Source organism: Salminus brasiliensis, unplaced genomic scaffold, assembly GCF_030463535.1.
Source record: "Salminus brasiliensis unplaced genomic scaffold, fSalBra1.hap2 scaffold_164, whole genome shotgun sequence".
NCBI lineage: Eukaryota > Metazoa > Chordata > Actinopteri > Characiformes > Bryconidae > Salminus > Salminus brasiliensis.
Window position 1 is genome coordinate 1 of NW_027326695.1, and position 25639 is coordinate 25639.

The following is a 25639-nucleotide window of genomic DNA, read 5'->3' on the forward strand; positions in this document are numbered from 1 at the left end:
GTAACACCAGTATTCTGTACGCAGAGGGTACTGGTGAGCTCTACTACCCCTGATCCAGGCCCAGTTCACCATTAGCCCTGCAGTTGGACCTTTAAGACTAATTATATTTTGGATGATATATAGTCTCTGAAGTCATTTTATGAACTGAATTCTGCTGATAGAATGATGAAATGATGAGAGTAGTGCAGCAGTTACACCAACAGAAAGAGCAATAACAGATCGATCACACTAGTGGGGTCTCCTTGCTAAGTAAACACAATGGCCAATACTGAGGTCAGCAAAAAGGACTGAGGTCATGACCTTATTGGATATCATTGTGGCAGTCCTGTCTTTAGTATAAGATCATCTGCAATAGTGGAGAGAGAGGGTTTAATGTGATGCTCGCTCGACCACTAAGCATTCCAGCTTTGTGCTGAGAGACCGGAACATTCTGAGGATCCCAGCTGGATACAGGACTACTGTAGGCCCTGAGCCAGTGGAGCCCAGCGTGGCTATGAGGATTGACCTGGGAGGACCAGAAGTGTTCAGTAGGAGTGTGTGTGTGTGTGTCACCTGATATTTCAGCCATAATGTCCAGACTCTGAGCAGACAGGAGGAATAAGGTGGACAGACGAAGGCAGCAGTCAGGGTTCAGCAGGGCTTCAGTTCAGACCTCTGATCTAAAGCCTCTGCTGCCCAGGAGGACCCAGCCCTCACATCAAGGGGGGGGGGGGGGGGGGGGGGGGGGGAGTGAGTGAGTGAGTGAGTGAGTGTGTGTGTGTGTGTGTGTGTGTGTCATTTCAAGGATGTATCCATTAGAGGAGCTGTGCTGCCTTTACACACACACACACACACACAGGATATACAGCTCTTTAAAACAACTCTGTTAGTGTGTATCGTGTGGAATGTGCAACAATAGTGTTTATTATATTGTTGTTGTTGTTATTGTTGTTGTTTAAATGAATGATTGATGTGGGCAGATCTTTGTGCACTGCACCTAAATCACCACTACACAAGTACACATCAGCACCCTATCAGAGACCACCTAGCATAATAGCAACAGTAATTATAGTAACCATAACAACGATCAGAGGAAACATTGCAACTGGTGAGCAATCACCTGGCAACCACTGTAACAACCTAGCAACAGTGTATGAAGCAGCTGGGATGCCATAGCAACCTAGAAACACCAGTGAAACCACCTGGAACCCACCCACACACACACACACACACACACACACACACACACACACAGTGATCAGTCACGATGACGTCATTAACCGTGCGCTGTCGGCTCTTTTAACAGAGCCAGGATGTCCCTGAAAGTCCAGACCAGCAACATCACCAACAAAAACGACCCCAAGTCCATCAACTCGCGCGTGTTCATCGGGAACCTGAACACAGCCGTGGTGACGAAGAGCGACGTCGAGACGATCTTCTCCAAATACGGGCGCGTGCTCGGCTGCTCCGTTCACAAAGGATACGCCTTCGTCCAGTATGCTAATGAGAGACACGCCCGCGGAGCTGTGATTGGGGAGAATGGACGCGTGCTGGCTGGGCAGACGCTTGGTGAGCTATTTTAGTTAATTAATGAATGAATTAGTTAATTAATAGATCAGTTCACCTGCCATTATATCAGAAACACCTACCTCACCTTACCTACAGGAGAACTGCACACCTGTACACCTACTGTACATATTCTATACACAGGTGTTTCTGATAAAATGGCCACCAAGTGTGATCTCTTCATTTGTGTTTCCATTATTTTGGCCACACTGTTCTACCAGAGTTCTGAGAAGAGTTCGGCTCTAGAACCTGCTTTTAAAACCAGATCATTAAAATGGTGGAGGGATACATGCTGCAGGGTGTAGTGCGGCTACAGAAAGTAGTCCCTAAAGAAAACTGCATTAGTTCAGATTCTCTATTCACTATTTTACCTTCATCATCATCATCATCATCATCTTCATCATTCCATATAAAACTCAGAAGACTCGTGTAGCTTCACTGGTGGGTTTGGATAGGGGATAAATTATGGGCTGTATCTGTGTTGTAGTCATGGTGACTGACGCCTGGTTGTCCTCACTAATTAAACCCACCTACATAATTCCATGTTTTATGTAAAGACAGAAATTAAAATGAGTTTTTTCATGGATGTGACCCCAGTCCTTTAAGTGTTCAGAGGTGTGGAGATGTGGGAGTTCTGGGAGGTGTGGTGGACTCTGGCTGCCCTCTAGTGGACAAACTGTTATACAAACTGAAGTCTTTTATGTTTAACAGTTGACCCTAACCAGCGTGGATCCTGACTTTTACTCTAAAACTCTTACCCCTCAGTCAGCTCTGGTTTAACCCTTTTAAACCACTCTCATGCTTTTGGTTTCACTCCTGGTCTTATTTACCCAGCCAGCACGCTCCCATGGGGCTCACACAGGTGGAATATGGGGTAGGTGGGTTCCAGGTGGGCATGGGCTCTGAGTGGGTTTGTACATGTGTTGTTACTGAGATCCAGTTGGGCTTCCAAAATGGGCCCCATCATTACAGCCCGCCTTAATTTCAGGAGTCTCATCTAGGCCCCAGTATGCAGTGTCCAGATGGAGCCCATGTTTAACCCCCTTTCTGGGCCCATCACTGACCCTGGTGGGCATCTATATGAGGGGCGAACGTGGACAAAACTTTCTGGTCCCCAGTTGGGCTCCCCGTACAGACCCCACATGGATCTCACAGCTCTGCTCCACCGGACTGCCCCATGCTCAGCACCACATTTTCTCTTAGTCTCTCCGTCCAGCAAAAATGACTCTTGCTCTGTACTTTGACAGCTGCAGAAAAACTGGATTCCTTCTCACTTCATCTCAAGACGCTAAATTTTTATCAAAGCTTGATATTATTGGTCCGGAGAGAAGTTCTGTTTCTACATTAATATACATGCCAGCGTATTTACCACAAACTAATCAAACTAATCTAATGTATTTGTACAGCTTTTTATAACTGGTGTCAGAAAGCAGCTTTACAGTAATCAGTAAAAAGATGAAAAATCAACAACATAAGAAGACATGAAACTATAGGCCCCCAGTGAGCAGCCAAAGCTGCTGGTCGGACTGGTAGGTGCCAGCTGGTCTGACGCAGGTAGAGGGACCCCAGCGGTCAGTCCTCCAGCAGGTCGGGCTGGGTGACCATTTACTCGGAGAAGGTTAGTTCTGAGAGGATTTATAGAGAGCAGAGACCTGCAACCTTTATCTAAGAGGAAACATTAATTACCAAAGCTGAACTAAACAGATGAGACTGAGACTGTGTCTGAGTCCTCAACATTATCTGGAAGGTTATTCCAGAGTTGGGGGACATTATAAGAAAAGGCTCCTCCCCCTGCTGAGGGTTTCTGAATTCTGGGAACAAGTAAGAGTCCAGCACCCTGAGATCTAAGTAATCCTAATTGTTCATAATCAGTCTGAAGGGCTGTCTCTGTGCTGTGATTGGGTCTGAAGGGCTGTCTCTGTGCTGTGATTGGTCTGAAGGACTGTCTCTGTGCTGTGATTGGGTCTGAAGGGCTGTCTCTGTGCTGTGATTGGGTCTGAAGGGCTGTCTCTGGGCTGTGATTGGGTCTGAAGGGCTGTCTCTGTGCTGTGATTGGGTCTGAAGGGCTGTCTCTGTGCTGTGATTGGGTCTGAAGGGCTGTCTCTGGGCTGTGATTGGGTCTGAAGGGCTGTCTCTGTGCTGTGATTGGTCTGAAGGACTGTCTCTGTGCTGTGGCTGGGTCAGAAGGGCTGTCTCTGTGCTGTGATTGGGTCTGAAGGGCTGTCTCTGTGCTGTGATTGGGTCAGAAGGGCTGTCTCTGTGCTGTGATTGGGTCTGAAGGGCTGTCTCTGTGCTGTGATTGGGTCTGAAGGGCTGTCTCTGGGCTGTGATTGGGTCTGAAGGGCTGTCTCTGTGCTGTGATTGGGTCTGAAGGGCTGTCTCTGGGCTGTGATTGGGTCTGAAGGGCTGTCTCTGGGCTGTGATTGGGTCTGAAGGGCTGTGTCTGTGCTGTGATTGGTCTGAAGGACTGTCTCTGTGCTGTGATTGGGTCAGAAGGGCTGTCTCTGTGCTGTGATTGGGTCTGAAGGGCTGTCTCTGTGCTGTGATTGGGTCTGAAGGGCTGTCTCTGTGCTGTGATTGGGTCTGAAGGGCTGTCTCTGGGCTGTGATTGGGTCTGAAGGACTGTCTCTGTGCTGTGATTGGGTCTGAAGGGCTGTCTCTGTGCTGTGATTGGGTCAGAAGGGCTGTCTCTGTGCTGTGATTGGGTCTGAAGGGCTGTCTCTGTGCTGTGATTGGGTCTGAAGGACTGTCTCTGTGCTGTGGCTGGGTCAGAAGGGCTGTCTCTGTGCTGTGATTGGGTCTGAAGGGCTGTCTCTGTGCTGTGATTGTGTCAGAAGGGCTGTCTCTGTGCTGTGATTGGGTCTGAAGGACTGTCTCTGTGCTGTGATTGGGTCTGAAGGACTGTCTCTGTGCTGTGATTGGGTCTGAAGGGCTGTCTCTGTGCTGTGATTGGTCTGAAGGACTGTCTCTGTGCTGTGGCTGGGTCAGAAGGGCTGTCTCTGTGCTGTGATTGGGTCTGAAGGGCTGTCTCTGTGCTGTGATTGGGTCAGAAGGGCTGTCTCTGTGCTGTGATTGGGTCTGAAGGGCTGTCTCTGTGCTGTGATTGGGTCTGAAGGGCTGTCTCTGGGCTGTGATTGGGTCTGAAGGGCTGTCTCTGTGCTGTGATTGGGTCTGAAGGGCTGTCTCTGGGCTGTGATTGGGTCTGAAGGGCTGTCTCTGGGCTGTGATTGGGTCTGAAGGGCTGTGTCTGTGCTGTGATTGGTCTGAAGGACTGTCTCTGTGCTGTGATTGGGTCAGAAGGGCTGTCTCTGTGCTGTGATTGGGTCTGAAGGGCTGTCTCTGTGCTGTGATTGGGTCTGAAGGGCTGTCTCTGTGCTGTGATTGGGTCTGAAGGGCTGTCTCTGGGCTGTGATTGGGTCTGAAGGACTGTCTCTGTGCTGTGATTGGGTCTGAAGGGCTGTCTCTGTGCTGTGATTGGGTCAGAAGGGCTGTCTCTGTGCTGTGATTGGGTCTGAAGGGCTGTCTCTGTGCTGTGATTGGGTCTGAAGGACTGTCTCTGTGCTGTGGCTGGGTCAGAAGGGCTGTCTCTGTGCTGTGATTGGGTCTGAAGGGCTGTCTCTGTGCTGTGATTGTGTCAGAAGGGCTGTCTCTGTGCTGTGATTGGGTCTGAAGGACTGTCTCTGTGCTGTGATTGGGTCTGAAGGACTGTCTCTGTGCTGTGTTTGGGTCTGAAGGGCTGTCTCTGTGCTGTGATTGGGTCTGAAGGACTGTCTCTGTGCTGTGATTGGGTCTGAAGGACTGTCTCTGTGCTGTGTTTGGGTCAGAAGGGCTGTCTCTGTGCTGTGATTGGGTCTGAAGGACTGTCTCTGTGCTGTGATTGGGTCTGAAGGACTGTCTCTGTGCTGTGATTGGGTCTGAATCCATTGAATTTCTCATACATGTCATTTTTACTCAGGTGTAAGCAGAACTATTAATGATTCACCACTTGTAGACGCTCTCCAACACATGCTTTATAAATAAAGATTATTATTATTATTATTATTATTATTATTGTTATTATTATTATCTTGGTGGGTCTGTGAGTGGGACGAAGCAGTTGGTGTATTTCAGGCCTGGTATTAATACTCATCTCCATACTGCCTCACTGTTTTACTTCCTGAACTTAATAACTGGATCACTCTCAGACGGAGTGTGAACAGGCTTCGGGTGACGATGATGATGATGACGATGATGATGATGATCTCTCTGATTGCAGATATCAACATGGCAGGGGAGCCCAAACCCAACAGGCCTAAAGGACTGAAGAGAACAGCAGCAGCTCTGTACAGGTGACTGTTCTGCATGGCTGTGTGTGTGTGTGTGTGTTTGTGTGTGTGTGTGTGTGTGTGTGTGTGTGTGAGAAAGTGATTATGGAGCTGAATCTGATTAAAGATTGATCACTGGGTCTGGAGCGGGTTCACTCACTCGGGTTGTTCTGATGGGTTCTGTTTGCAGTGGTTTTGACTTTGACTATGATTACTACAGAGACGACTTCTACGACAGGTGAGTCCTCACACCCCCACTCTGCACTTTAGAAGGTCAGGAACTGGACCTGGCAGCGTCCTGTACTGGCAACAGACAGACAGACAGACAAAGTCCGGAGTCGCCTTGACTACAGCCTGTAGTTTTAGGGTTAAAGTTAAATTCAGGATTAGGTTTATGATTAAAGATAAAATGATTTTAATGGTTCAGCAGAAGCTCCAGCGGACTAAGAGGTCTAAGTCCAGTCAGATGAGCTGCTGCTTGGTGGTAAAATCAAACTCTGTTTAGACTTAGGCTTAATTCTGTCCGACATGTTTTGAGAAAATGTTTATATACACTATAAGGACAGAAGTATTGGGACACCTGCTCATTCACTGTTTCTTCTAAAGCCTAGAAAAGAAGACTTTCTACTAGATCACAGCATTGCTGTGAGAATTTGATTGGATTCAGAGACAAAAGCATTAGTGAGGTCAGGATTGAATGATCACCACCCCACCTCATCATCCCTAACTCCCAAACTCACAAAAGTACTGGATGGAGCTCCTCCACCATCATTCCAGAGAACACAGTTCTTCCACTGCTCCACAGCTCCTCAATGCTGGGGGGGCTTTATACCCCTCTAGTCCACGCCTGGCATTAGGGTCATGATGTTGATCTGCTCCAGAGAGTCCTATTCTATTGGCAGTACCTCTCTACAGGGTACTCTCAGCAACAACAGAGACTTTAAAAATCAGAACAGCAGACCCTAATGTTAGCCAGAAGGAGCTGGATCAGCACCTACTTCAGTGGACCTGCCACCTTGTTCACATATTAAATACATGCACCGATCTGTAGAGATGCACTCGGATTTGACAAGTGGGTGCTCTCATGGGTGCTTATTCACACATCTGCAAAGCAGCACAGACAGCGGTCCTGCATGCTTACAGATCACCTGCAGGACAGCTGTGAGCTGCAAAGCTAGGTGAGATCTGAAGATCTGCAGGCCTGTCTCTGCACCCTGCCTGGTGGTGGGGATTGTTTTCAGGGTGGTGTGCTGGGTAAAGAATGTGCAGCGCTGTGCTCTGTCCCACGCTATAAAGACGTTTAACGAGGAGAGCTCTAATCCTGCTTTACTGCCTTTTATAAACCCTTTATCTCAGTCAAACCTGTCGAGAGAAGAACTCCAGAGAGGGTTTTGGGAGAAATGGCTGTGTTATTAGTTTTATGAGAGGACAGAACAACATGTTGGCGTGCTAGCTCTGACGACGGAGAGAATGTTCTGGCGCTTTCCGTATGAGCACTTCGTAAGGCATGTGGAGGCCTGTTTTTCAGAACCATGGCAAGGTCACATTCACTTCTGAGGACAAGGTTTAACCCATACACTGATGAAGACTGAAACATTGAGACCACGTCTCTGACACGCTGACCTTCCACCACCAACCTGCTCTGTGTACAGACGGTATCTGAGGTATTTCCAACAAGACGTTCCAGCAGATCCTTTTTTAAGCTCTGTAAGTTGGCAGGTGGAGCTGCTGTGGATCAGACTTGTTCAGCACCTCCCACAGGTAAACATAGGGAGCACATGTTAGAGCTTAGACCGGGTCTGTTGGTTTGGTTTTCTGCACAGACGGGATGGCCTCACCCTCACTTACCGCCTAGATCTGCTTAAAACAACAAACCCACCAGTCTGTCCTCAAACTATAGTTTCAGGCCCCAAAGCTTCCTGATCAGCAGATCAGTGTTGACTCTACAAAGATCCATTGTTGAGATGTTGGAGATGTGCACATCAGCTCCTCTGTGCTTCAAACACTGTTTGTTGATGTGCATCTTCACCGAGAGATAAATCAGTCTTGACTTTGGGAGACGAGAGCTATCATCACAGCTTTCATGTTCAGTGCCACTGCTTCTCAGATGAAGAACATCTTCACTACATTCCTTTCTTTACATTCCCTCCTCACTCCTGCTTCACCCACGTCACCCTGACGTCTCTCTTACTTTCCTCACTTTAACAACGTCTTCCAAAAACTCTCAGAATGACCTCTCTCTTCAAATGCCAGTCATTACCATTTACAGACATGCACAACATCCAAAAAGCAGCATTTCATCATCGCACCACAAGCTTACTCGAAATGTCCAGAACCTGTGATGAGCATCAACAGATTATTCCATTTGTTTTTTTTTATAGTTTTTTTATTTTATTAACTGTGCATTCCTCAAGAACACTGTCCCACCTGCTGACCTTCATTCCCTTTCAGTGCAATCGGCTCAGTTTATACACAGTTCTGATTTCACAGCTTCACTGAAAACAGACCAAGATGGTAACACGCAGCGGCCTTCTGGGTCCAATAAATGGTACTGTTGTGTTACTACATCGCTTTTCCTGTGTTACTACATCGTTTGCTCCCTGGAGAATAAACTGGACTACATTCAACTCCAGCGAACTACCCAGCGTGAGTTCAGAGACTGCTGTTTTTTAGTCTTTGTGGAATTGAGGCTTAGTGGCAACATTCCAGACAGCAGCATTTAGCTAGAGGGGCTGGGTTGGGTGGGTGGAGTCATTGCTGTAGCACAATGCTGGTTGCTTTGCAGATGCAGCGGGAAGACTCGGGTGGAGGCGTGTGTGTTTACATCAACTCAGAATGGTGTAACAGCGCTGAGACTGTCGCTAAGCACTGCTCTCCGCTGGTGGAGTTCATGATCATCAAACGTAGACCTGAACAAACACCCGGACGGACTGTTCATCATCACCAGGGATTTCAACCATGCAGTTCTCAATCCCATCAGCATGTGGACTTTGCAACGGGAGGAGCTAACACAGAGTCATGTTTACACAAACATCCCCAGCGTGCACTGTGCGGAGCCCCGCCCCCACCTCGCGTTCTCTGATCACATGTCTGTGTGTCTGACTCCAGCAGACACGCCTCTCATCAGACGCTCCAGACCAGTTCAGAAGCAGGTGAAAACCTGGCTGGCCCTTCAGGACTTTCGCAATTTGCATATCGTCCCAATCGCTCCACAGACAATGCCATCACCACTACCCTTCATCTCTCTCTCTTCCACCTGGAAAAGAAGGACACTTACACCAGAATGCTGTTCATAGACTGCAGCTCAGCATTCAGCGCCATCGCCCCACAGAACCTCTTCACAACAGTGCTGGTCTGATCAGCAAAGGAGACGAGTCAGCATACAGAGGGGAGGTGCAGCAGCTGACCGACTGGTGTACAGTCAACAACCTTCACCTGAATGTAGACAAGACCAAGGAGCTGGTTGTTGACTTCAGGAGAGCACAGCACCACCACTCTCCGCTCAGCGGCGACGGCTACTCTGTGGAGATCGTTAAGGTCCTTGGTGTCCACTTAGCAGAGAACCTCACCTGGACCCTGCACTCCAGCTCTACAGCCAAGAAAGCCCAGCAGCATCTCCAGAAGTAGCTCCTCGGGAATTGGAGAAAGGCCCGTCTCCCTCCACCCATCCTCTCCATCTTCTACAGAGGCACCATACAGAGCATCCTGAGCTGCACCACCTCCATGACCGCTAGACCCTCCAGCGAATAGTGAGGACGGTTGAGAGGATCATCTGAGCCTCTCTCCCATCTATCATGGACATTTACACCACCCGCTGCATCTGCAAAGCAACCAGCATTGTGCTGCAGCAATGACTCCACCCACCCTTCACACAAACTGACCGCAGCTTCCGGTCCAACACCACAAGACTCTGCAACAGCTTCTTCCCACAAGCCATCAGACTGCTCAACTCCAGAGACTGAAAGAATGGACTCCTCCATACACACACACATACACACACACTCTGTGTGTCGTCTGCACGCTGTGTGCTGTACTGTCTGCACTTGTTCTGTATTGCACCATGGTCCTGGAGGAACGCTGTGTGGTTTCACTGTGTACTCTGTACGTAGTTGAGATGACAAGCCTCTTGACTCAAAGATCCGTAGAAGACTTATTGTAGGGCAAGACGCAGGGTGGTGATGAAGAGTTTGAGAACTAAGGATTCCTCAATTCCAGTCCTGGTGCGTCTGATTCCAGTACAACCCATCTGTTACTTGCCAGATGAAGTTCTTGTGTTAGATCAGGGAAGACACCAACCTGTGCTTTCTTCTGGCCCTCCAGAACCACAGCCTGCCGGGGAAAAATGTGGAAATCAGTCTTCAGTGACTTTCTAACTAAGATGGAGAAGACTGTCTGGGTGGTTGCCAGATAATCATCCTCTCATTACACAGTGCTGCACAAACAGAGGGCTTGCCATGAGCAGTACTGCCAGCGTGTGCCACAGGATAGCATGTCAGATTTCACCACCTGTGACCACAGTCACACCTGGCCCTTCCACCAGCTCCTGGCTCTCGTCTCTAGAGTCAGAGTCGCTGCAGTCAGATAAGGCTCCTAAATCTGAATCCACCACAGGATTTTCTTGCTAGCAAAAGCTAAAAGAAATGTATTACTTTCTATTAAATCTAAACTTAATCTTAATCGTTTTTCTTCAACCCAGAATCTAAACCCACTCCTGAAGTTTTAACAGATCATTTGTGCATCTGTAGATGATCTGCAGGAGACCCTCAAAATCAAAGTTATCATTAAATAATAATTACTGTAGATAATGTTTCTAACTCTGCATGTATCCTGACTCGACCCGTACCCTCTGAACTCGTGATGTGTGTATATGAGCTGTGTATGTGAGTGTATTGTTATGATTATCAGCTAAACCGCGCCGCTAATGATGACAGTGATAAAACTGAACGGATGGCATTCATGATGTCAGAATCTTCCTTTTCTCCTCAATCCCCACTCATCACAATACATTTGTTTGCAGTTTGGCTGCTTTGAGGAATTTCTCATAAAACAGTCACAAACATCTGTGAGCTAAAAAGAAAACATATTTGTTTCACAAGACCCCCCTCCCTCCCTCCATCCGTGACCTCCTAAGGAAACTCTGGCTCTGCCGGCGCATGATTGGCCACGGCCCAACTTCAGTGGCTATGGAAACCTCGCTGTGAGGCTCGGTTGGACGTCCGTGTTCGCAGATGTTATGAATATCGTATCCATATGACTGGCAGACATGTTTATTGATCTCCCTCCTGTGATCTTGGTTCCCTGACTTACGGCCGGCCGAGCGCAGCCACGACTCCAGTCAATATTTTACAGCTCAGATACCCAATAATTTCAGCACTTCCAAACCATCTTGAAACAGCTTGATCGGCCGGTAAAGACCGCGGGGAGCAGAGCTGGAGGATGGCAGCTGGGCGCTCTGGTTTTTGTCTAGACGGCAGACGTATCCCTCTTTGAAGATGAGAATATCTCCTTCAGTTCATTCGTTGCACAACCTTCTCTTGTTGCCTCTCTTTTCCTTTCGCTCTCGCTCTCGCTCACACGCAAACGCATTAAAAATGAGGTGAGAGGATTTGTTGGGATTCCAAACTATTTATATTGGGTTCGGTTTGGCCCCTTTCGAGACGGTCGTGACGTACGCACATGGCTCTTGATTATCTGTCGGATGATATTTTCCCTGAAACAAAACTCTGGGAATTTATGAATCCATAAGTTCTCCCCATGGATCTGCAGGACTGTCTAACTCCTAAGAAATATAGGAATCTGGCAAGACTTCCTTCTGGCGGAATAAGGAAACGGTTGATGGACTTCAGATGTGAGCGAGTCCTGAAACCTTCTCTTTCTTCCAGGCCCTCTCGAACTGTGCAGCAGTTCCTCGCTGTTAGACCCATAATGAAGAGCCATTGTCACAAGCAGGATGCAGAGGAAGACCTCCTCTTTACCTCAGATGACCATGTAGGCGTGCACAACGGTGGGAGAATTACCCAAGAACTCTTATTGGTGTAGAGGGGTGGGATTGAACAGCCGGAGAATTGTACCCCAGTCTGCCAGTGTTGTTACCCACTATGCTACACCGATCAGCGTCAGAATTACTTCATTGAGCCCAGGACTTTCCCTCTGTTTTCGGTTCCCTCTGTCAGTGCTACAGCTTCCAGAGGACCATGCAAGGTGAGCTCTTCGAGCTTACAGTCGACACTGGGTGGCTCTGGTATAGACCTACACCCAATTCCACACTTCTGCTAAAGGTCTCATCTCCTCACCACCTTTCCTGCGAGGCGGAGCTGGCTGAGCCGCATTCACTGTACAGTCATTTCCCCTTTCTTGCTTTTTAAAAAGGGACGATGCAGATCAGCACCTACTGATTGTTGTGAAGTGGGTCACACTACCTTCCAAAGTGCCAAACTGGGGTTCGATTCTGGACCACCAGATTACACCAACAGGAGTTCTTTGGTATGACTATTTCCTCCTACCTGTGGAACATGGCTTACCTGTGAGAGCTCTACATAAGAGACTCAGACAAGTACTGTGAATGTGTGCATACATGTGCAAATATGTTGTACAAGTAAATAGAATTAGAGCTTAAACCAGTTAAGACAAAAAAATGAGCATGCTCTCTAAAACGAGATGAAATGATTAAGTGAAGCTGGCCGGAAGTGGTTAGAGATTAAAGGTTTAAAATGCTGGCGGGACCCAGCGAGTCGTGAATTCCAGCTACAAGCCGTTCAGTAAAAATGCTTAGAACCCATCACAGGAACCATTATTTACAGAGATAATTTATGTGTCAAACAGTTAAACCATCGCAGCCCTGCTGAGCTGCTCTGTGGTCGGTCTGTGGACTGTCTTTCACTCTGAATGGGGGGCTGTAGTGTTGCCCTCATTTCTCCTTTCCTCTCTTTTCTCTTCCTCTAGACTCTTCGAGTGCAGAGGCAGAGTATCGCCCGTACCCAGAGCAGTACCAATAAAGCGCCCCCGTGTGTCCATGCCTGTGATGCGCAGGGTGAAGTCGCTACCCGTCAAGCTCCTGACCAGATCCAACATCCTACCCAGCAGCTCAGTCAAACACAAATGTAAGTTATTTCCAGCCGCTCTAGTTTTCTCCTTTCTGCCCGACGCTCAGCCGTCTTATCACCAGGTGACATCATTGTGAATCAGGACGAGCCACCTAATATTCCTCAAGTACAAGAATACTGCAGGACTGTCAAACCCATTTCTGGACTGTTTTACTGTGTTTAGGTCATTACATTTTTATAATCTTAAAACATTGTGTAACGGTCTCCACACACGCCCGGGGAGCAGAGAGGGTGAAGGGCCTTGCTCAAGGGCTCAAGCTGCCACTGTTGGGCCCTTGAGCAAGGCCCTTTACCCTCTCTGCTCCCCGGGTGCTGGAGTTGGCTGCCCACCGCTCTGGGTGTGTGTGTACTCACTGCCCCTAGTTCACTAGTGTGTGTGTGAGTGTGTGTTCACTACCACAGATGGGTTAAATGCAGAGGACACATTTTGCTGTACAGTGACAAATACGTGCACCTTTACCTTTACCTTTACACTCCCTTCTGTTTGTTTGTTACAGGTCATACTTGTGTTGCTCTCACCAAGGGAAACTCATTAAACTTGGTAAAAAAAAGAGATTCTGATTGTGATTCTACATGAAAATCTGAATCATGTAATATGAGGAATTAGACTTGGTGAGTGCGCACATGTACGATATATAGAACATAATGAACAGAGTAGAGCCAAACACAGACTGCTGACCAATATTCTAAAGATATTCAATTCAAATAATACAAATAATAAAATAAAAGATAAATAAGATTAGAAATAAATTAGAGTAAAGAAAATGGATGTTCTAAAAGATGCATCCCAAAGCAGATTGACAGTTTTCCAGGTCCGAGCCTCCTTTAAACAAGCCAATTGCACAACTCTCTCAGTCATGAAGAACCAAGACTCAAAAGAGGAACACATCCTCCTCTGGTCGACACCGGAGAGCAGAGCGAACAGAACAGAGGCAGAATAAATGGTCGGGCAGAACTGATGAAGAACTGTAGTGTAAGTGAAAGCAGGACTGTGATGAGACTCAGGGCTCAGTGGTATAAAGTCCATTCAGAGTTCAGAACCCGGTCAGAAAGGTAGCACTGATATGAAAATGATGGAAGTAAAGGTTTGGTCATCTCTGTGCTTCATGTGTAAGAGAGAGTGTGAACTCAGATGACCCACTGTTGAAACTCTGAGCTGGCTTGTGCCGCAGTTGCAGATCATTGTTATAGCTGCTCTGGACCCTCCAAGACCCGTCCTTCTAGAACATTACCGGATTCTGCTCATGTTTGTTCTCAGTGTTTTACAGCTGTATAAAAGTCACTGATTTATTTCAAGCATATTTTGCTCTCTTTTTATGCATGACTCTCTGTGTGTGTGTGTGTGTGTGTGTGTGTGTGTGTGTGTGTGTTCAGCAGTAAAATCCAACGAACTGCAAACGATCAAATCAGAACTCACTCAGATCAAGTCCAACATCGATGCTCTGCTCGGACGCCTTGACCAGATCACAGAAGACAAATACAGCTCAACAGGTGAGGAGTCTCTCACACACACACACACACACACACACACACACACTCATTGTTTGTGGTCTGTAGGTCACTAACTATCTACACTCAGCTGCACACTGATGCCATTCCCCCTGATTATTAGCCCACAGTCCACTAGAGGGTGCTTCACGACCCACTAGTGGGTTCTGCTGTCCCTGTGTACTAATGTCCACTCTAAGGCCCCGTCCACACGTATCCCAGCAAAACCGATCTCCAAGGGGGAGATTTGTAAAAGCTCACTTTTCAGTGACTGAGGAGAATAGAGCTTTATGAATTTGTAAATTCTGTTCTATTATGAATTCATAACACTCTGTTTAGGTTTAGAAGCAGTAATCTCCTGACTTGCATCCTACACTACATAGGGAGCAGTGTGTGACTTGGGATTAAACCTTGGTGTTTGTCTCTGTGTAGATGGAAAGAGGGCAATTTGTGTAAATATCCGGATACTAGTGGGCGGCATCATTTGGGACTGTTTTTGTAACCTAATAAACTGGCAAAAAGAAACACAGTCTAATTTGTGAACTGAAGGTCACTGAAGTCCCAGGTTTCCTTACTTTGGCAGCAGGTTTGGTTTTCCCTGCCGAGAGCGTCTGAATGCCGAGCTGAATGTGAGAATCTGGACGAATAGATTATTTGTTCAACTTCTCTTCATGATTTTCTTTAATGAGTCTGTCAAACCCAGACATTACACATCGCTCCTCGACTTTTACCCACGAACACAGAGTCTACTCCAATTCCAGTTTTTCTGGACGCTGAAGAGATTTGGGTTTGAAATCCAACGATGAGACATTTGATCAGAAGCTCAGCTTCTATTTCCTAACATTTACATTTACATTTATCTCTAGCATCAACTCTCAATTCTGAGATTCACAGTCCATTTAATATTGAAACAGGCGCTGAACCTTGGTCATTAGTATGCATAGGCTCATTAACATGAGCATTTTGATTGGCTGTTCTGTAGGCCGAAAATATCACAATGTTAAACAGTCTGTGCCAAGCTGATCACCAACACAGTGACTGAAACCCTGCTCGGCACGTCTCTGTAGGGCAGCTCTGGGTTTTATCAGTCTGGCTTGGAAAGTGTTATTATTGGCAGGTTGGCACAGCACCTCCCCCATTAACTCCCATCAGCCCTGAGCCCGGGAGGAGGTTCTGCCTCAGACAGAGAAACGTCATGTTTTCTGAGCTGCTCCAGGAGAGAGTTAGTACTTTATTAGTGAGACTTGACTAAAGGGTCTGATTTGCTCTGAATCTCATTTAGGTTGAGCTCTATCTTCCACATCTTCCAGCCCCTTTTTTTAGTCTCAGAGCACTCACTACACATCCCAAAAACCTGGAGAACAAACTCTCTCTGTGTCTGTCTGTCTGTCTGTCTGTCCCTCGCTCTCTCTCTCTCTCGCTCGCTCTCTCAGTCCCTCTCTCTCTCTCTCTCTCTCTCTCTCTCTCTCTCTCGCTCGCTCTCTCAGTCCCTCTCTCTCTCTCTCTCTCTCTCTCTCTCTCTCTCGCTCTCTCTGTCTCTCTCTCTCTGCAATCAGTCAAACTTGTTTAGTAAAAACATCCAATTTAAATGTATTAAAATGTTCCTGCAGAAACTGTGAGTGTGATTATGCTATTATGGTATAGGTGTTGTTGCTAAGATGTTGCTATGAAATAGGTATTGCTATGGTTGTTTTCCAGGATGTCCTCTTGACGGTACAGTAGGATTCACACAGATTGAATAAAAGGTGCTTAGGTGTTACGGGACGGTCAGGGAGTCGACCCAACTGCAGAGAGGAGAGCCTGTAAGGACAGGTCCTAGGTGATGTAAGGGAGGTGATGTGCATAATGTGACTGGTTGTCACTGATTAGCCCTAGGGGACTCTGGGACTTGGAGTTCCCTTGTGTAACAGTGCCTCGCTGCCATCGCCCTCTAATGGTAGACGGCAGCACAGACTGACACCTTACATAGCATATTAGTTATAGACTTAATTAGTGCTTGAGGCTTTTAACAAAAAAGAGCTGACTCTATTCTATGCTAGCTACTATCCTGTAGTCTAGTACTATACTCCAACATTCTGTTCATTAAGTAAAAAGTTAAGATGTGAAACGTCTGTTCTAGAGTCCGAATAGTTACGTTGGAGTGAAATGAACCAGACATCTGGAAACTTCTGGTTGAAAAAATCAGCAACCACCATACTTTCACTATAGTACAGTTTCAGCTCTTTAATTGAGTTAGATTGGGGTACAGTACCATACTTTCACTATAGTACAGTTTCAGCTCTTTAATTGAGTTAGATTGAGATACAGTACCATACTTTCACTATAGTACAGTTTCAGCTCTTTAATTGAGTTAGATTGGGATACAGTACCATACTTTCACTATAGTACAGTTTCAGCTCTTTAATTGAGTTAGATTGGGATACAGTACCATACTTTCACTATAGTACAGTTTCAGCTCTTTAATTGAGTTAGATTGGGATACAGTACCATACTTTCACTATAGTACAGTTTCAGCTCTTTAATTGAGTTAGATTGGGATACAGTACCATACTTTCACTATAGGACAGTTTCAGCTCTTTTAATTGAGTTAGATTGAGATACAGTACCATACTTTCACTATAGTACAGTTTCAGCTCTTTAATTGAGTTAGATTGGGATACAGTACCATACTTTCACTATAGGACAGTTTCAGCTCTTTAATTGAGTTAGATTGAGATACAGTACCATACTTTCACTATAGTACAGTTTCAGCTCTTTAATTGAGTTAGATTGAGATACAGTACCATACTTTCACTATAGTACAGTTTCAGCTCTTTAATTGAGTTAGATTGGGATACAGTACCATACTTTCACTATAGTACAGTTTCAGCTCTTTAATTGAGTTAGATTGGGATACAGTACCATACTTTCACTATAGTACAGTTTCAGCTCTTTAATTGAGTTAGATTGGGATACAGTACCATACTTTCACTATAGTACAGTTTCAGCTCTTTAATTGAGTTTGATTGGGATACAGTACCATACTTTCACTATAGTACAGTTTCTGCTCTTTAATTGAGTTAGATTGGGATACAGTACCATACTTTCACTATAGGACAGTTTCAGCTCTTTTAATTGAGTTTCTTTTCATTTTTCATTCTTATGTACATCCATGCATGCATTGTCTGTGTGTGTGTGTGTGTGTGTGTGTGTGTGTGTGTGTGTGTGTGTGTGTGTAGAGCTGCGAAAAGCTGATGAGAGTAAGACTGAAGCATCTCTGGATGAGTCGTGCTCGGAGTCTGAGGAGCTGGGGGAGGAACAGCAGCACAGTGACGTGGAGGAGGGAGAGGAGAACACGCAGGAGTGTGATGAGGACATGGTGAGTGCAGGAGGAGGAACCAGGAGGGCCAGTAAGGGTGGAGTGAGTAATGATATGACGGCATGAAGAACAGGGGCCAAGATGGAGTCGATCAAGTATCATGAAATCCTGGGATCATTTCTTCTGTGAGGTGAAGCTTGGGCGTCATTGGACCTTCCAACAAGACAATGATACTTCAAAATCCACAAGGGCTTGATTTCAGAAGACGTCCTGGAAGATTCTGGAGCCGCCATCACAGTCACCTGACTTCTTTGGTGGGATTTGAAGAAGGCAGTATTATTAGTGGACTGGGTGACACTGCCCATTAGGTTAGGGTTAGGATTCCTCAGGAAGCTGGTGTCTGGCTGTGTACACGTCAGAACAGCAGAAGGGTTCTACTAAGTACTAAAGACTGAGACTGCAGTGGTGATTATTACGTGTCATTAGCACCATAGAGTTAATTCCCCTAAAGACAGAGGAGACAAGCATTACTAGTTCACACGTCCTGCTGCTCAGGTTTATGTGTACAGCATTTTTAACAGCAGGTATTTTCAGAAAGCAGCTTTTCACTGGTTTCATTTCTGAAATATAATAAACTGTGCACTGTGATATACAGTGATAGAATGGGATGTAATTCTAACCTTAATCTTAATGTATTATACATTAATATAATGAGATATGTGAGGTTATATAAGGTAATAATTATATACGAAGATTTGATGCTATAGTAACATATAATAATGTAAAGGGTATAAAATGTGGCCTTATGTGATAAATGTGATACAGTGTGCTGTAATGTGATGAGTGATGTAATATAATTTGACAAAATGTGATGTTAGGAAATAATATTAATGTTATAATGCGGGGTGACGTGATGGAAAGTTATATGAGCAGAGGTGAAAGGGTTAATCTGGTACAAGGAAGTAACATCTGCGTTGATTTTGACACGTCCTTTCACAAATCATCTGAGTACACACTCTCCCAGATGGTCAGCGGTGTGTGTGTGAGTGTGTATGTGTGTGTGTGTGAGTGTGTGTGTGTGTGTGAGTGTTCCAGAACTGAACTCCATTCTCACTAAACCATCTCTCTTCTCTTCTTTCTGCAGGAAAACCATCACCTGTCAGACACGGACCCCATCCTTCAATAAAAGGCAAGTTTGGAACGATCTGTCCGTGGTTCTGTAATCCGGTTCTGTCCTGGAGGTTTGCAGGCTGGGCTCTGCCGTCTGCCGTCCAGGAAAAGAGAATTGAGTCATTCTCACTTCAAAAGACAAATAGATTTAACAGTGATCCGTAACGCCAGCGTAGCATCTGTCCTCACGGCTGAGCTAGAACCCTCTCAGTACCTCACTCTGAGTGAAGTATCACTCCACCACACCCACCTACCCCCACACCCACGCCAGTGCTAGGACAAAACACCACCCATAGGAGCAGCGTTAGAATTACACAGGTAAACATCCAAGAACACCCGCCTGATCAGCGGAGAATACTAAACACAGGTCTAACAGCTCTGGTAGTGTGTGAGGCAGTGTGTGCGGCAGTGTGTGTATCAGTGTGTGCGGCAGTGTGTCTATCAGTCTGTGGCAGTGTGTGTATCAGTGTTTGCGGCAGTGCGTGTGTATCAGTGTGTGTGAGGCAGTGTGTGAGGCAGTGTGTGTATCAGTGTGTGAGGCAGTGTGTGTATCAGTGTGTGCGGCAGTGTGTGAATGTGTGTGTATCAATGTGTGCAGCAGTGTGTGGCTGTATATCAGTGTGCGACAGTGTGTGCGGCAGTGTGTGGATCAGGGTGTGTACCAGTGTGTGCAGCAGTGTGTGGCTGTATATCAGTGTGTGTATCAGCGTGTGTATCAGCGTGTGTGGCAGTGTGTGATTGTATATTAGTGTGTGTATCAGTGTGTGCGGCAATGTGTGTATCAGTGTGTGCGGCAATGTGTGTATCAGTGTGTGCGGCAGTGTGTATACCAGTGTGTGCGGCAGTGTGTGTATCAGCGTGTACAGCATTGTGTACCAGTATGTGCAGCAGTGAGTGGCTCTATATCAGTGTGTGTATCAGCGTGTGTGGCAGTGTGTGATTGTATATTAGTGTGTGTATCAGTGTGTGTATCAGTGTGCAGCAGTGTGTGGCTGTATATCAGTGTGTGCGGCAGTGTGTGTATCAGTGTGCAGCAGCGTGTGGTTGTATATCAGTGTGTGTATCAGTGTGCAGCAGCGTGTGTGGCAGTGTGTGGCTGTATATCAGTGTGTGTATCAGTGTGTGTGGCAGTGTGTGGCTGTATATCAGCGTGTGGCTGTATATCAGTGTGCGTATAAGCGTGTGTATCAGTGTGCGTATAAGCGAGTGTATCAATGTGTGTATCAGTGTGTGCAGTAGTGTGTGTATAAGCGTGTGTATCAGTGTGTGTATCAGTGTGTGTATAAGCGTGTGTATCTGTGTGCGTATAAGCGTGTGTATCAGTGTGTGTATCAGTGTGTGTATAAGCGTGTGTATCAGTGTGTGTATCAGTGTGTGTATAAGCGTGTGTATCTGTGTGCGTATAAGCGTGTGTATCTGTGTGCGTATAAGCGTGTGTATCAGTGTGTGTATCAGTGTGTGTATAAGCGTGTGTATCAGTGTGTGTATCAGTGTGTGGATCAGGGTGTGTACCAGTGTGTGCAGCAGTGTGTGGCTGTGTATCAGTGTGTGCGGCAGTGTGTGGCTGTATATTAGTGTGCGTCAGTGTGTGTATCAGCATGTGCAGCAGTGCATGTACCAGTGTGTGCAGCAGTCTGTGTATCAGTGTGTGCGGCCGTGTGTACCAGTGTGGCAGTGTGTGTATCATTGTGTGCGGCAGTGTGTGCGGTAGTGTGTGTATCAGTGTGTGTACCAGTGTGTGCAGCAGTGTGTGTGTGCAGCAGCGTGTGTATCAGTGTGTGCAGCAGTGTGTGTATCAGCGTGTACAGCATTGTGTACCAGTATGTGCAGCAGTGAGTGGCTCTATATCAGTGTGTGTATATTAGTGTGTGTATCAGCGTGTGTGGCAGTGTGTGATTGTATATTAGTGTGTGTATCAGTGTGTGTATCAGTGTGCAGCAGTGTGTGGCTGTATATCAGTGTGTGCAGCAGTGTGTGTATCAGTGTGCAGCAGCGTGTGGTTGTATATCAGTGTGTGTATCAGTGTGCAGCAGCGTGTGTGGCAGTGTGTGGCTGTATATCAGTGTGTGTATCAGTGTGTGGCTGTATATCAGCGTGTGGCTGTATATCAGTGTGTGGCTGTATATCAGCGTGTGGCTGTATATCAGTGTGTGGCTGTATATCAGTGTGCGTATAAGCGTGTGTATCAGTGTGCGTATAAGCGTGTGTATCAGTGTGCGTATAAGCAAGTGTATCAATGTGTGTATCAGTGTGTGCAGCAGTGTGTGTATAAGCGTGTATATCAGTGTGTGTATCAGTGTGTGCGGCAGTGTGTGGTTGTATATCAGTGTGTGTATCAGTGTGTGTATAAGCGTGTGTATCAGTGTGCGTATAAGCGTGTGTATCAGTGTGTGTATAAGCGTGTGTATCAGTGTGTGGATCAGGGTGTGTACCAGTGTGTGCAGCAGTGTGTGGCTGTATATCAGTGTGTGCGGCAGTGTGTGTATCAGTGTGTGCGGAAATGTGTGTATCAGTGTGTGCGGCAGTGTGTGTATCAGTGTGTGCGGCAGTGTGTGTATCAGTGTGTGCGGCAATGTGTGTATCAGTGTGTGCGGCAGTGTGTGGCTGTATATTAGTGTGCGTCAGTGTGTGTATCAGCATGTGCAGCAGTGCATGTACCAGTGTGTGCAGCAGTCTGTGTATCAGTGTGTGCGGCCGTGTGTACCAGTGTGGCAGTGTGTGTATCATTGTGTGCGGCAGTGTGTGCGGTAGTGTGTGTATCAGTGTGTGTACCAGTGTGTGCAGCAGTGTGTGTGTGCAGCAGCGTGTGTATCAGTGTGTGCAGCAGTGTGTGTATCAGCATGTACAGCATTGTGTACCAGTATGTGCAGCAGTGAGTGGCTCTATATCAGTGTGCGTATATTAGTGTGTGTATCAGTGTGTCTATCAATGTGTGTATCAGTGTGTGTATAAGCGTGTGTATCAGTGTGTGTATAAGCGTGTGTATCAGTGTGTGTATCAGTGTGCTTATAAGCGTGTGTATCAGTGTGCTTATAAGCGTGTGTATAAGCGTGTGTATCAGTGTGTGTATCAGTGTGTGTATCAGTGTGTGTATCAGTGTGTGTGGCAGTGTGTGTGGCAGTGTTTGTATAAGCATGTGTATCAGTGTGTGTATCAGTGTGTGCGGCAGTGTTTGTATAAGCATGTGTATCAGTGTGTGTATCAGTGTGTGCGGCAGTGTGTGGTTGTATATCAGTGTGTGTATCAGTGTGTGTATAAGCGTGTGTATCAGTGTGTGTGGCAGTGTTTGTATCAGTGTGTGGTTGTATATCAGTGTGTGTATCAGTGTGTGTATAAGCGTGTGTATCAGTGTGTGTATCAGTGTGTGTGGCAGTGTTTGTATAAGCGTGTGTATCAGTGTGTGCGGCAGCGTGTGGCTGTATATCAGTGTGTGTATCAGTGTGTGTATCAGTGTGTGCAGCAGTGTGTGGTTGTATATCAGTGTGTGTATCAGTGTGTGTATAAGCGTGTGCATCAGTGTGTGTATCAGTGTGTGTATAAGCGTGTGTATCAGTGTGTGTATCAGTGTGTGCGGCAGCGTGTGGCTGTATATCAGTGTGTGTATCAGTGTGTGTATCAGTGTGTGTGGCAGTGTTTGTATAAGCGTGGGTATCAGTGTGTGCGGCAGCATGTGGCTGTATATCAGCGTGTGTATCAGTGTGTGTATAAGCGTGTGTATCAGTGTGTGTATCAGTGTGTGTATCAGTGTGTGTATAAGCGTGTGTATCAGTGTGTGCGGCAGTGTGTGTGGCAGTGTTTGTATAAGCGTGGGTATCAGTGTGTGCGGCAGCATGTGGCTGTATATCAGCGTGTGTATCAGTGTGTGTATAAGCGTGTGTATCAGTGTGTGTATCAGTGTGTGTATAAGCGTGTGTATCAGTGTGTGTATCAGTGTGTGCGGCAGTGTGTGTGGCGGTATGTTCTACATCAGTGCGTAAGGTTTGTATCTGAGCTCAGTGAGCAGTAGGCAGGGTTCTGGTGTTCTGGTGGTCTCAAACTGGGACAGTGTGTGTCGGACTGGCTGACCGGTGCAGACGGAGTTTATCTAAATGAAGGGAAATAACTGCGATTACTGTCTCTAATCTTTCCTCGAGGCGGAACGGCTTGACTCCTCTGGTCTTCAGCCATGAATGTTGAGGAGCTTTCCTCTGAGCAAACACTCCAGATCTGTTCCTGATTACCCTTCATCCCTCTGTGTGTTGTTTGTGGAGCGCCACCTTGTTTATACAACTGAGCGGTGCGGTCACAGTACCCGTGCACCCTTAAGCACGCCAGGGCTTTCCCCATCTACCGCTAACACCTGTGTTTACACCCCAAATCCCAAACCTAATTCAGCGCTGGACACACATTTCACTACACTCACACTACACCCCAAATCTCTGTGAAATCTGAAAGTCCAGGCTGGAGCGGCCAAAGTCCACCCAGCACAGCAATCAGAACAAGATGTGATTCATAACACCTCAGCTGCACCGTACCTGATGCCCAGAGCAGGAGATCATCAGAAGGAGATGTTTTCAGGAGCCGGTTCCTCAGATCCTAATGGAACTAAGACAGGACGGTGGGGGACACTGGGAGACCTTTCAGAAAGACCTGCTTGTAGGATTGATACACAGGCAAGTCGGAACCCTTGCATGACTGAAAAAGACCTTAATGGGCTCCCAGTGGTCCCATGATCTGAAGATCGCCGGTTCAAATCCTGGGTCATGCTGCTTGCTGTCAGAGAGGCCTGGCTCTTTTAGGGGCAGGTTGATGGCACTTCCTCCACACAGGTGTCTGTTAGCTGTCGTATTGGAGCTGGGGAGCCGTGCGTTCCTCCGAGCGCTGCTACCTAGCGATGCTGCATCAGCATTTAACCCTTTCTTTACATCTCAGTCAGGTCTCCCGTCAGCCTGCTCCTCCTGGCCAAAACCACCACACCCAGCCTCCCCTTTGCCTCAGGTTCTGCTTAAATGGATCAAATCACTGGGTCTAGACCAATGAGGTGTAAGCTTTGTTTTTCAAACACCTAATCTCCTAACACACACAAAGTGACATCAGTCCTTTATCCAATAGTTATCTTGTTTGCTTACACATATGGACCAGGGAACCACGGCTGTACACATTCCATAGATAGTTAAAGTACAATCAGAACACAGTAATGTGAAAAGGTTAGGACACCCAGTGAAACCTTTTTAATATATTTAAACATCTGTATTATTGATCTTCATTAAACCAATGAGAGAATGAGGTAAACTAAACAAACACATCTGAAGAAATGTCTTTAAACATTTATAAAATGTAATTAATAGAAATGTCATTTTCTTGTGAGGAAAAGTTATAACACCCTGTGCCCTAATATTTCTAATATTAACTGGCTAAAATAACCTCAGTTAGACGTTTCCTATACTGATCTACAGCCTCTGACATCCACTGGAAGAAGTTTTTCCCCACTCCTCCATGCAGGAATCTTTCAGCTAGACATTTCAGCTTTAGCTTTTAGACAGACACTCTCACATTTTTCCTTAAGCTTCTTCTGATACAGTATGGAATTCATACTGGATTCTATGTTGGATATCTCTCCAGGCCCTATTGCAGAAAATCAGCCCCAAACTATGACATCTGCTCCCCCATGATTCACAGTTCTTATGGGTTCTTGTGCTGAAATGCTGTGTCTGGTGTTCTTTGGAGAACTTTAGTTTTCACATGACTGTAGATGGGTGCATATACATATATGATTATATGGTAACTGATTTACTAAAACAGACCTTCAGGACTCTGGAGCGGTGGAGCACTGTTCTACTGTGCAGTGACATCTGCACTAGTATCACCTTCATGGAAGCTTAATCAGAAAATATCTTTTTTAAATGAACATCTAAACCAGCCTGATTTCTGTTGATGGTTCTAGACTTCTACGTGTGGTTCTACAGGTTAATTCTCTGGTTCTGTGGGTCAAGCTGTGAAGGTGGACCAGATGAACAGTTTAGAGTGTTGTTTCCACACTCGTGAAAGCATGGTCAGATTCTGTCCTGCTTTTTTTGTTCTGAATTTGAGGAAATATTACTGGAACTCTTCAGTCTTAAACTGTGATTCAGGCAAAATAGAAGCACATGTTAAAATCTTCACTTTAACGCCGCTCTCTCTCTCTCTCCCTGTCTCTCTTGCTCGCTCGCCCAGACAGCAGGACGCTGGAGCACAGTCGACTGGAAGCTGTTTTAAAGCCACAGACTCAGCAGGAAGACACTTAAACCAGAGGAGCGCAATGAAAACTCCAGCATCGGCTGTCAACCAGACTGACAGCTCAACTAGCTATCTGGGGAAAGGGCTCAACAACGATCCTGACTGTCGAGCGAAAAAGCAACAAGACAAACAGATGAATTTCACAGATGTTCTCAAAACCCACCTGAAAGCCTCTGAGGAGGAATCTGAAACTGTTGGAAATGTACAAAAGACTCTGGTTTTGGGTTTTCTTTTGTTTCTGTTTTTTTTTTGTTTGTTTGTTTTGTTTTTTTTGTTTGTTTTACCCCTAACAGCAAACGAGTGCCAGCACTCATGCCCCGTCTCGCGTTCCTGTCTTTTGGGTCTCTATTTTCGCTTTATTTTTATGATGTTCAGAAATGAAAATGTTTGATTACATTTACTTTTGCATCAGCTGCACTTTGGAGATTGCAAGAGGAAGTATTTCCAGATGTGAATAAACTCTTCTGACTTGTGAA

General features: G+C 46.2%; 1 protein-coding gene across 4 annotated transcripts; it reads left to right on the forward strand.

Moving 5' to 3' along the window:
- The first annotated feature begins 1082 nt into the window (after window positions 1-1082).
- On the forward strand, window positions 1083-25639 carry raly (RALY heterogeneous nuclear ribonucleoprotein). 4 transcript variants are annotated; one of them, XM_072672074.1, is made up of 8 exons: window positions 1083-1548; window positions 5801-5873; window positions 6040-6087; window positions 12792-12949; window positions 14327-14443; window positions 17659-17798; window positions 18883-18927; window positions 25105-25639. In XM_072672074.1, exons 1-7 carry the CDS (start codon window positions 1293-1295, stop codon window positions 18922-18924), a joined length of 834 nt encoding a protein of 277 aa, XP_072528175.1. In that variant the 5' UTR covers window positions 1083-1292; the 3' UTR covers window positions 18925-18927; window positions 25105-25639. The 4 variants fall into 4 exon arrangements, with proteins under 4 accessions (XP_072528175.1, XP_072528177.1, XP_072528178.1 ...); XM_072672075.1 differs by having other exon boundaries at window positions 1084-1548; window positions 14330-14443; XM_072672076.1 differs by lacking the exon at window positions 6040-6087.

What these genes read in the sequence shown, in the direction of transcription:
- raly (XM_072672074.1), top strand. Translation starts at nt 1,293, where the DNA reads ATGTCCCTGAAAGTCCAGACCAGCAACATCACCAACAAAAACGACCCC. An exon ending in GCTGGCTGGGCAGACGCTTG is followed by an intron (nt 1,549 to 5,800) that starts GTGAGCTATTTT and finishes CTCTGATTGCAG; the next exon opens with ATATCAACATGGCAGGGGAG. An exon ending in AGAGACGACTTCTACGACAG is followed by an intron (nt 6,088 to 12,791) that starts GTGAGTCCTCAC and finishes CTCTTCCTCTAG; the next exon opens with ACTCTTCGAGTGCAGAGGCA.